Source organism: Coenobita brevimanus, chromosome 14 (genome assembly GCF_032717465.1).
Source record: "Coenobita brevimanus isolate Jiangsu-jjx chromosome 14, ASM3271746v2, whole genome shotgun sequence".
Taxonomy (NCBI): domain Eukaryota; kingdom Metazoa; phylum Arthropoda; class Malacostraca; order Decapoda; family Coenobitidae; genus Coenobita; species Coenobita brevimanus.
The window spans coordinates 21,892,218-21,904,971 of record NC_136967.1 but is presented as its reverse complement, the minus strand read 5'-3'; the positions used below and the strand labels follow the sequence as shown (position 1 = coordinate 21,904,971).

At 43.0% G+C, this 12,754-nt stretch overlaps 1 protein-coding gene across 2 annotated transcripts in view; it reads right to left on the bottom strand.

Moving 5' to 3' along the window:
* Positions 1-12,754, bottom strand: part of stck (LIM zinc finger domain containing stck) — a 171,656-nt gene that overhangs the window by 51,580 nt on the left and 107,322 nt on the right. For both annotated transcript variants that reach the window (XM_080264794.1, XM_080264791.1), the window contains one exon: positions 6,168-6,360. In XM_080264794.1, coding sequence (XP_080120920.1) covers positions 6,168-6,360 — 193 coding nt within the window. The remainder of the gene's footprint in view (positions 1-6,167; positions 6,361-12,754) is intronic.

Sequence of the window (12,754 nt, the reverse complement as noted above, 5' to 3'; positions counted from 1 at the left end):
TACCGGAAATAGCAACAGTCACTGCCGGCACAGTTGCTTGATGGCGACCGGGTGGACCCTGTGCCACCAGCCCTACCCTACCGGTGGTGGCAATCCTGTGACATTATACACAGGATGCAGGTTTCTTAATGTAAGCTGCTATGTAATACTGTATACATGTACTGTCTTTTATTAATTATGGATGGCTAAGGAAAAAAATATCAGTTGTTACTCAGCACCAGGGCAGAATATGAAAAAACAATATATGATCCTACATGCAACTAAAACTTTATCTCCATAACTGACCTTTAATGATCCTCAAATTCAGAACCTACAGACACATTAACCCTTTATGGGTGGGCGACTCATTAATTAAACAACTGTGTGGGGTGGCATATTATCAGAAAATTAAAGTATCAGGGAATAAGATTAAACATGCATAAATCAATGAAAATGGATGAAAAAAGAAGGTAAGAGGTGTTACTTACATGGCAATACATCTCTGCTGGCTATAGGAGGAGAAGGGGAGGAGCGAGAGAGGAGCGCATGCAGGCAGCTTATCACCTGGCATGCCTGGGGTAAGGCTAGCAGACTCTTCACTCACTTCACTCATTTTCTTTTTCTTCATCACTGAGCACTAAATTTATCATTTATGCATTCTTTACACTGTTCAGTGTCTTCAAAATCTTATGTATGTGTTTTCTATTTTACCCGAATACTTATAATAGTAAAACTTACCAAAGTATATTCTATTCTGAAAGAACCATTGTAACACTACAACTTACATACGTATAGTAAATCCTCTTATTTCAACGCATTATACTTCAACACCTCGTTTTTCGCGCAAGAAAAAAGTTTCTGAGCTGTCTCACAATTCACGAATGTCCCTACATTTTGATGCTCCCAGCCGGCAGCTGACGACGCATACCGATGCTCATTTGTTGGCGGCTATCTTGCAACCACCCTGCCCTCTGCCGATACAGCGGTGGTACTACAGACCCACATGCCATTGCTTGTTTTTGTGCTGTGCTCGCCTCGTGGCTCGTGGGTTCTCGACCCACACCTGGACGACCGCACTACGACGTTTGTGATGGAGTGTGCCAGTGAAGTACAGTGCTCGGAGCAATGAGGTGAGGGGGATGTTGCAGGGCCACCGCAGCGGCTTAAGGAGAAGTGGGCGTACAGGGTTGGCCAGAAACATCGGCAGTATTCAGCTGCTGACAAGGGAAGGATTTTGCAGCTCCTTCAGGAGGGGTTGGCAGCCCCTGAAATACATCGCCTGACAGGGGCTCCTGAAAGCACTATAAGGACCCACAGGAAGAACATGGATTTCTCAAAAAGCAGGTGAGTATTCATTAAATAATATTTACATTTCACTGTTTAATGATCCATTAGATGATACAATCGTTCCCAGATATTGAAAATTTTCTGCATTCTTCACCACATTAATCCCACTTACAAAATCGATTTTGTTCTCCACATTCACATTAATAATATACAGTACTGTACTGTAATGAAAATCGTTAATGTTGGTTACTGTACTGATAAAGTTACTGCACATTATACCCTTAAGGGTGTACTGTTCAAGTGTTGCCTCATAAAAAAATTAAACATCAAATTATTTCTTCTGTGTACAGTTGATTTTCGGGTGCTGTTATGCATGTGTGTTTGGTTACTGTACTTATAAAGTTACTGTACATTATACCCTTAAGGGTGTACTGTTTAAGTGTTGCCTTACAAAAAAAATTAAACATAAAATTATTTCTTCTGTGTACAGTTGATTTTTGGGTGCTGTTATGCATGTGTGTTTATGCCAATAATTGTCCAAAGGTTATGATCTGGACCAAGTTCTTCTCGTCCAACAAGACAGTGATTGTGGGGTCGTCTGTGCTAAGACGTCATGGCCATATCAGAAGGACACCTTGCCCGGTGGCTCGACAGACAGAGCCAGGCGGGTGTGAGCGTCTCTACCAGGGCCATAAAGGATGACGCACTAAGGATATATGCCACAGTTTGCAGAAAGAATATAAACCCGCCACCCACGTTCAGAGCTTCGTCAGGGTGGCTCTTCAGGTTTAAGAAAAGGTGCGAGGTAAGGTGCGTCCCTTATTACAGTGAAGAGGCCTCTGCTGACTTAGATGAGCCTGCTAGCTTTCCGGAGGAGGCACGGAAGATTGTTGAGGAGGGCGGGTATTCATGGCACCAGGTCTATAATTGCGATGAGACCAGCATCTTCTGGAAGCGGTCGGCAAGATACACGTACCTGACGAAGGGACAGAGGCAGGCAGTCAGCACTAAGATGAAAAAAACACGGCTGAGCGTCTTACTCACTTGCAACACTTCTGGCTCAGACAAGATGAAGCCACTAATTATCCACAAATTCCATAAACCTCAGCCCTACAGATACTGCAACATGAAAAAACTCAATGTTTACTGGGAAGTCACACTGCGAGGCTACATGGTCGAGAGTCTGTCGTACGAGTGGTTTGACTGGTATTTCATCCCTGACGCAAAGAAACACTGCAGGAAAATGAATCTGGCATTTAAGGTTGTCTTTTTTATGGATAATGCAAGAGCACATGCTAAATATCTTGTCGACCGTCACCCTGACGTCCATGTTGTATTCTTACCACCTAATACAACTTCAAAACTCCAACCCCTATACTAAGAGATCATCACCAACCTTAAGAACATGTTCTACTCTACACTGCATGACAGACTCAGGAAAGAGACACGTGACAACACAATTCTGCAGCAGATTCAGGAAGAAGAGGAAGATTCTGACAGCGGCGATGACCCACACTGCACACCCGCAGCCGTGCCAGAGTCTTAGGACCTTCTCAGCAGTCCAAAGGCTACCCCAGCAGCATTGTCTCCCAGGCCGGAACAGTCACACACTAGTCCAGAAGAGTCCAGACCACAGACCAGTCTCCTAGAGCACCCACACCCCCGCCACCACCTGCCGATTCTCGACCTGCCAAGACAACAAGTCAGTTCTGGAAGGGATTCAACATAAAATATGCAGTGGATACCATGGTCGAGAGCTGGAACAAAATTACCCCAGCCACTATAGCACAAGGGTGGAAGAAACTTTTCCCTCCCCTGACTGGAAGGTGAGCGACCGAGGGAAGACACTTTGGCGACCGCTGTGGAAGCTATCAGAAACACAAGCCAAGACGCAGCAGAGGTGGACAAAACGCCTGTAAGACAACACTTGACACACTACGACCTAGACTCAGGTGTGGCAGACATAACAGAAGAAAAGATGAACTCTAGTGAAGAGGAGAATGAAAGGCCAAAGCACACTGCAGAGGGCAAGATGAGCACGCAGAAATTGTCCCACACCCTGTCCACAATAACCGACATGGCAACCACCTTCGATGCATACACCAGGACTATGCCTGAGGCTACCAACATCCTATTGACCCTGAATGATCTTAAGTCTCAAGTGATGGCTGTCTACAACAGAAACATACAGGAGCAGAGACAAACCCGGATCACACGATATTTTCATGAGAGACAGAATGTGGCTGCTACTCTGCAAGACTTGAATGTGTAAGCAGGGGTTGATGAAGGAGGAGAAGTGGACAGAGAGGAAGCAGAGGTGCTGGAGCCTGAGTTCAACTTCGAGGGCTTTGGCATAGGTGATGGGGCTTCCCCAGAGAGGCCCATGTCACCTAATAACTAGCCCATTTACCCTCAACGCACCTTCACCTGCCACTCAAGCCAGTCTTCACTTTATATCTGGTAAGGATTTTTGGTGCTACAGCTCTTTATAACAGCTTTAATGTCTTTTCAGGTACATGTTTATTGTGTTCTGCTGTTTCAGCACTAGTTAACACTCGTCATTAAATTCTGGGTAGGGCCTGTTTGGTGTTATAGTACTTTATGACAGGGTATGTACATGTCCCACTGGAACACTCCTCTATTTTTCCCATTGACTCTTAACCCGCCCCATGCCAGTGCCGTTTTAAAACGGTCTGACATAATTCCACAGCCAGCGCCAGTGCAGTTTTAAAACGGTTTAAAATTTAAAAAATCACTGTGACAGAATTTTTCAAGATTTGCGGGTAAAAATTGGCAAGCATGTATGGTAACTGTTCCTCTACCATCTCCCAGGCTGTCAAGGCCATATACTCACTCGCTCCCCCTCCTCACGCTCACTCTGCCTGTGTGCCTCACGCAGTGCTGTACATAGTGATGGCACGTTGTAAATATTTTCACGCAAGTGTAAGTTGTAAATATTTTCTTGTACGTGTAAGGGCTATATAGCGAAGTCATGTTGTAAATACCTTCTTGTAAGTGCCAGAACTGTACATAATGAAGTCAGGTTGTACCTATCTTCAAATAACTGTAAGATAATGCATTCACAGTGAGCAAGACATGCAAATTGTGATAGATGTTGAAGTAATTAGTAATCAGAAAAGTGTACTGAACATTGCTATACCTTCCGAGCATAAATACCTGAGTATACTTTACATGGAAAACGGTTTTCTCTCACCTACATGGGAAGCGTGCGAGAGCAAATATACAGTACCTGTATACGAGTATGCAGGAATCAATAAAAGCCATTTCCGAGCTTTGGCGAGCATTTTTTAATGATGAAATTCGTTGTTTTCACATCAAAATCTATCATTTTAGCCAATAAAAAAAAGGCTGAAAAATGGCCAGCACGGAGGTGACCCATAGGGCTAAAAATAGCTGGCACGTGGCGGGTTAACGTCACATTTCAACGTTTTGCATTTCGCGCGGTTTTGGTGGAACATCCGCGGCGTGAAAAATGAGGATTTACTGTATATTCTATTTCATGTGTTTCAAGGGCTGGGTGGGTAGAGGGCCAGGAGAGTAGATGGCAAGGATACCTTATTACCAAGTTTCACCAATAAATTAGGGCAGAAAAAGGCCTGATGTTACGTAACGTCGCCCGCTTCCTCACACACAGATGTTTCATAATACCGCCCGCCTGTCAGGGGTTAAACGTCGGCCTGCCTTTAGTCATATCACTGATTCAAGCATTTAGAGGCTGGGGAGAGATTCTAAATACAGTACTGTAACTTACAAGCACAATGGAGGTACAACACCTCTCTCCTTGACTTCTAGTCACGTTAAGTAAACCTTATTCCCACTGCACATGTGTGATATGACAAGTTAAAGGCCCAGAAATCCATCCTTAACCTGTACTATCCCGCCATCAGCATGGTGCCGACAGAACAAAACGTCTCGATTAATCCCAATGATGTAATGGTGCTGACAGCAAAATTCGAGCACTGTAGCGCATCTCAAACTGCTTCAATCTAGCAATTTTTTTGCTAAAGAGTAGCTTAATTTATTAGCAATACTGTGTCCAAGCAGCCGTAGTACTGAGTTAGGTTCTGCATGGCTGAGTAACATCAGTTTGCAACTGTCTGTCATAGCGTCAGAATGACGTGAAAACCACCCCATTTTTCCGCCTCATTGGGCTGGAGGAGGCTGTTGAAAGTATCACATGGACCCTTCTGTCCCTTTATTTAGTGATTCTTCAAAAGAGGAAGACCTGGATGACTCCTGGGGAGGAATATGAGCCAGTGGAGAAGGATATTGAGAACAGGGAATCCCCCATTCTCCTCCCCCCTTCTCTCTCATCCTGCCCAGTTGGGTGGGAAAACGTCACTCACAGCTTGGGAAACTGGGCTAAAAACACGACAGTGGCCATCCTGCTCTTATTTCTCCTATAAGGAGTAATTTTTTTTGCTTTTGCTCGATTTATATGTCCTTTTGGATTGTTTTATGCAATAAAATTTTTTTCCGTTTTTGGTCCGGGATTGGGTGGGTATAAAATTGCAAAAATGCCTGGGATGGTACGGGTTAAAGGGCTTACAGTCACAGGATAGAGGGAAAACTGTTTCTGATGTTATTCAAAAACCTGTTTACTTATGTGGGAGGAATGTGAAAAGTTACAGCACTGCTTTAAAAGCAAAGTACTTTAACATAGTATGAGGAATGTTCAATGATCATCTCATCTATGAAAACTGGAAAATGGGGTAAAAATATTAATGATAATCAGGATGATAAACTTTCAAATTCATTTAATCCAAGCATGCACTGAATTTGAAAACCTTGGCTCAATACATTTACGACCAACATACAGAAAATATTCTCAAGAGCTACTTCTTTGTTGGTAATGTTAAGAAAATGGATATAAAACTTACTGGCAGCGGTGGCACATGTACTTCCCAAGTGACTCTGCTTTGACCCTTGCATTACATTCATGACACAGAGCCCGGCCAGCATTGCGGATGAAGCCCAGGTCAGCCAGTTCTTTGTGGCAGAGCTCACACGTGAAGCATCGTACATGCCAGTTGGCATTCATAGCCTTGATAACACGGCCAATAATAAACTCACCTGAAAATAGCAATAGTTACATCACAAAAACCAATCCAAGTCATAGAACTGTACTTCATTAAACCTGTGTTAGTAAACCAATACTGTACAGTAGCATTAAAGTTTTCAAAAATATACAACTTAAAATGGTAAGATGGGTCATTAGCTACTTTTGTGCCTAATATGAATGAAGCTTATGCTTAACTTTCTTTGTACTCACAGTAAGAAATAGTGCTGTAAATAAGGCTGAGTGTTGCCTCATCTTGTGAAGGCTGACTTTTATAAAAAGGAACTTTACGCATTTCTTATTTTACTAGGCAACAAACCCTCTTCCCATGACATACCACCTCCTATACATATTCTTGCACTTCAAATTTACCTCCCTTCTTCTCAGCCACCTTACTCTAATACACATTCCCAGCCAATCTCTCACTCTTCATCTGCTTTGGGTGAATGAACCACCATTATTTTTTTTTTTTTCCTATAAAAAATTACTACATGTTGAGAAGCAGGAGCGCTAGTGGAAAATTTCTGATGTTTCGTGCCTTATCAGTTGCTAGTCAGAGTTGCCAGTTTACCTGCTGTTGTGAGCAGATTATTTTGTAAAGTTATGCATTAATTTATATTTTCTTTTTCTCCACAATGTTTTATTTAGGTGACTGTTAAATAATGTAATTTAATTTCAGTTTGTATGCTAAAGCATTTAGAGTGCTATGTAATGTAAGAAAGCTCGGGAATAGAAAACTGCTATGAGTATGTAGTAAAGCATTCAAGTATCGAGCAAGGCTATACAAGGATGGGGGAGAGAATAGAGGAATTTCAGTTTAATTTTACTTATGGCCATGCGAAGATAGTGTAGCTCTGGTGCTTGTGAAATCAGTGGTGTAGTTGGCAAGCCTACAATGTAATTACTTGGTAAATAAAGACAACGAATGCGAGATGCTTGTGTTACTACAATGGCTGGGTTGATCTGTACACTGAAAGGCAGACCCATCAAAGTACGATTCACTGGGCGACATCCTTCCTATACGGAACTGCTGCTGTTGGAGCCCATGGCATTGTGGGATGTGGACGTAACAACACATTAATGAATGGTACAGAACTCTCAAAACAATCTCCTGAGAGTTACTGATTCAGTGTGCTGATGGACATGGACCCCCCCCCCCTCCCTCCCAAGACAAAAAGTAACCTGGTGGTGGGACGAGGGTGTAGATGCGATGCTGCAGTTAAGGAGAAAATAAGGCTTTTCTGAGAATGGAAAAGGGCTGGTAACAAAGAGGAATAATTGGCTGCCAAGGGTAAGACTAGAAAAGAGGTTTACAGGGCAAAATCTGAGTCCCAAAAACTTTAACTTCATAAACTAAATAGTGTGGAAAGGAAGAATATGATATTTAAGGTGGCAAATCAGATGAAGATGGAAAACAGGGATACCATGGGTGAACAGCACGTAAAGAATGATGAAGGAAAGGTAGTGGTAAACAGTGAGGATATTAAAGACACCTAGAGAAAGCATTACAACCGGCTGATGAATAAGGAGTTTGACTGGAACAGGAAAGGTTTCCAGCCAGCAGATCCAGTGTTTGGTCTTCAGCCTTTGAATGATGCTGCTACTGTGAGCAGGGCAATAGGCTGGATGCAGGTGGCAAAAGCAGCAGGTGTGTTTGGGTTGACTGTTAAATTATAAAAGACTCAGGTGATATAAGAGTGGGGTTGGTTGCTGACTTGATAAATACTATTATATATGTGTGTGTTGTCTTCGAAAGAAGTGAAGTCACTGAATGTACAGTGAGGTTGGATGAGGAGGAAATGGAAAATGTGAGTGCATTTAAGTACTTGGGTAGTGTGATGAGTAGGGATGGAAGTTTGGAGGGTGAAGTGCTTGAAAGGGTACAACAAGGAAAAAAAGGTTGCCAGTTCCTTGAAAGCAGTAAATAAGAAACAGGGAAATGAGAATGGAAGTGAAAAAGTTATTACATGACAGTATTGTGATACCAACCCTAATGTATGTTAGTAAAGCTTGGACCTTGTTCGAGGGACACAAGTCAGGAGTGAAAGCAGTGGAAATGAGTTATTTGAGAGGAGCCTGTGGAGTCACATGGAGAGACAGACTGACAAAAGAGGATGTGAAAGCACGTTGTGGTGTGGATGTGACAGGAAGCATTAGGAGAAACACACTGAGGTGGCTTGGTCATGGGGAGAGGATGGAGAGTGACTGATGAGGAGAGTGAATGTGAGTGAGGTGGAGGGGGGAAGAGGGAGGGGGGGGGTCAAGGATAGAGATGGAGGGATGGAATGGAGAGCCATATGAGAGAGGGGGGTGTGAGCTGGGAGCAGGGCAGCAAAATGGCGGGGGACAGGGCAACATGGAGGCGATTTGTTTGTGGCCACCCCTTACGGGATTAAGGAGTCTGGCAATAGACAGATAGATAGTGTTGTCCTAGATGACTGGCTCAAGAGTGTAATTGTAAATGTGTAGCTACAAGTGGAAGGTTGATGCCCTGGAAAGAGGAAAATATAGGGGCATAAAGCTTTTCGACCAGATAATGAAGGTAATGGAGAGAGTTCTAGAAGGTATGACTAGAGAAATATTGAATATTAATGAGATGCAGTTTGGGTTTAAGTATGGCAAAGGGACCACTGATGCCATATTCATTAATCAACAACTTCAGGGAAAATATACAGGAAAGAAAGGGGATCTGAACTTTGTGTTTGTTGATTTGGAGAAGGCCTTTGATAGTCCCTAAGGAGGAGGTGAAGTGGGCAATAACAAAGCTTGGGATCAAGGAGTGGCAGGTCAGGGAGGTTCTAGCTATGTATGTGGGTGCTCACACCCAGGTAAGGGTGAACGAAGATTTGAGTGAGGAGTTTTCTGTAAATGCTGGTGTGTGCCAGGGGTCAAATTGGAGCCCCTTGTTGATTATCACAGTGCATGAAGCCCTCTCACATGACTTCAGAAATGGCCTCCAGTGAGAGATGTTGTATGCCAATGATTTGGTGTTAACCCCTACAACCCAGTCATGTTTTTGCGCTCCTTGCGCATCCCACGAGGATATTCGCACTCTGACTGGCTTTTTAAAAAATATTTGCCAAAAATCAGTTATTAGTCCTAGAATATTATAATTGTATGTGCATATGGCACATACCTTCAGCTTTCTCCTGGGATGTTTGTTGAGCCTTCATCAACTACCGTAGGACTTGTGGAGACTTCTGAATTTGGGTAACGAAGTCTCCACTTTACACTTCCCGACACCCCATAATATGATTATCACAGCCTGATATTATCTCTAGAAACACTATTCTATGATTTTCAAGTAGTTTGGAATCCATACACCAAAAAAAAAAAAACTGTGAAAGGAATGAAAATTACGAGCGCGTACGAGCTTCCCACTTGCGCTCGTTCACCACTAGTATTCTGTCATTTATTATTCATAAACACACTCACACTTTATATTCCTAGTACTTTATTACACTTATATATATATATATATATATATATATATATATATATATACAGTATTTAGCCATAAGTTTCCTTCAGTAACAGAAGTTTGTTTTCATTCTCGTTCAGCATACTAGCATAGAGAGCAAAGCTTTCACTGTCATTACTCCAAGCATTTGTACTAATTTTCTTATATTAGTAATTATTTACATTTCTATTTTAATTACACTATGTTATACACTGTCACTTCCAGTAACTAAGGGCTCCTTTCCCTTGGAGCCAGGATGAACTTGGGACACTGAAGCACTCGTAGCTTATCACCATTTCCTCCACTGGCTCATCACATGATTCACCAGAAAGATTGTGGTCACTGTCCATCATTATCATGGATAAATTAGCCAGTTCACACTCCACAGCAGAGTCATTTAGTCCTTTACCCCTTCCCACACGAGGTTTAGTAGGGGTAGAGGTGACAGGGCCCTCTAGAAGTGGCTGAAATGGAGGGGCACGAGTGCTACGTGCTTTCATCTCAAGAAACAATACTGAACTAAATGACAAGGCGGATATGGGGACACCAAGGGTTGACAACGTCAGCAAGGTGACAGCTGCTAATTTATATGCTTTGAAATGCTTGCCAGGAAATTAGGTAGTTCCAGGTGAATGTAAATATCACTTACACTTCTCCCTTCCTTTCTTATATATATTTTTATTACGAGAATAGATAATACGGAATATTTCAAGGGGAAATTACCAGGGAAAATTAGCGAACAAGTGCATGTAGGGTATTGCCAGGTGATAATTAGCCAACTCCAGGTGTATGGCACAATCAGCGGCCTTATTGTTTTTTGGTATATATTATTTTGTATAAGAATAGGGCATAGGGCTTATTTCAATGGATGAAATCAGTGGAAAATTCCGGTGAAGATTTGCTTAGCGCAGCGCGGCCGGGCAGGCGAGAGGAGAGGGTAATGGAGGGGAGGTAGGGAGGGGAGTCAAGAATGGGGATAAATAGCTAAATTGTCAACAATGGATGGGAGTACAGATGACATTAGTAGTGCTGACTATTGTTGGACACTGGCAGTACTGACAGATGATACAAGCCACCACTTGAAAGCCCAGGAGAATTCAAAATAACACAGAATCGCAAAAGTGACGCCCCTCGGTTAACCCCTTCGTTACCTAATCCCCCCCCTCCCCCGCTCAGCTACCCCCCCTGCCAAACCACATTTCCCCCAGGCGTGGCTCTTTCGTGGGGTAGTATTTATTTTATCATGGGAAGTTGTTGAATGCTGTGAAGAGTATGTACGATGGTGCGAAGGCTGCAGTGCATGTGGATGGTGAACTATGTGAATTTTTCTCTTTGAAAGTTGGGTTGAAACAGGGATGTGTCATTTCTCCATGGTTGTTCAATCTGTACATGGATGGGGTAATAAAACAGGTACAAGGTAGGGTAGTGGATGTTGGAGTGGCCCTGGTGAGAGAGGATAGTGTTTGGAAACTCCCTGTACTGTTGTTTGCAGATGATACTGTGTTGTTGAGTGAAGACGAAGGGGAGCTGCAAGGCTTGGTGGATGAGTTTGGGAGAGTGTGTAAGAAACGGAATCTAAAGGTGAATGTAGGGAAGAGTAAAGTGATGGTCTTTGAGAGAAGTGAAGTCAGTGAATGTACAGCGAGGTTGGATGGTGAGGAATTGGAAAATGTGAGTACGTTTAAGTACCTTGGGTAGTGTGATGAGTAAGGATGGAGGTTTGGAGGGTGAAGTGCTTGAAAGGGTACAGCAGGGAAGAAAGGTTGCTGGTTCTTTGAAAGCAGTGATAAGAAACAGGGAAGTGAGCATGGAAGTGAAAAAGTTACTACATGACAGTATTGTGATACCAACTCTAACGTATGGAAGTGAAGCTTGGACGTTGTTGGAAGGACACAAGTCAAGAGTGAGAGCAGTGGAAATGAGTTATTTAAGAGGAGCCTGTGGAGTCACATGGATAGACAGGCTGACGAATGAGGATATAAAGGAGCGTTGTGGTGTGGATGTGGATGTGATAGGAAGCGTTATGAGGAACACACTGAGGTGGTTTGGCCATGTGGAGACGATGGAAGGTGAAAGACTGACGAAAAGAGTGTATGTGAGTGAGGTGGAGGGGGGAAGAGGGAGGGGGAGGCCGAGGATGAGATGAAGGGATGGGGTGGAGAGGTAAATGAGAGAGGAGGGTGTGAGTTGGGAGCAGGGCAGTGAAATGGCGGGGGACAGGGCGACTTGGAGGCGATTAGTTTGTGGCCACCCCAAACGGGATTGAGGCATCTGGCAATAGATAGATAGATAGACAGATCATTTCTATTTGCTATATATTACTTATTTTTGTATTGGTAAGTAGATACTGACCACGAGTTGTGTTTATGACATGTTAAAATAATGTACATGACAATATTACATGTCTAACCAACTGATTTAGTAAACATACAATATACAGATAAATATAGTAGATAGAGATATAAATCAATGATTAGGGAGGAGAATAATGTTTGTATTATTTACCTTGTAAGTATGAAGAAGATCCATGAAGAATGAGGTAGAAGACAGGCAGGTCAAAAGTAGGTGGGGGTGGGGTGAAGCGCTTCAAGGCCAAACTGATACCAGAATCAGTATCACATTCCCCACTATTATCGCTCACTTCACCGTCATTCTCGGGCATGTACTCCTCATCAGAGTCGCTCACAGTTATGTCAGATTGTGTTTCGTTATCGTCAGACACTTCTAAGTCACTATCCAAGTCAGATTCATTGCCGTAGGATGCCATGGCACAGAAGTAAGTCCAAAAGCACTGACACGTTCGGCTGCTTGAAAAACACTACGGCGTGCCCCACACACTTTCCCACGGTACCACCACTGTTGCTAAGCTAGCAACAGTCCCCTTACCAAGAAGCATTATCTAGCTATATTATATCACATGTTATAGGGCATTATATATACCAAATTCA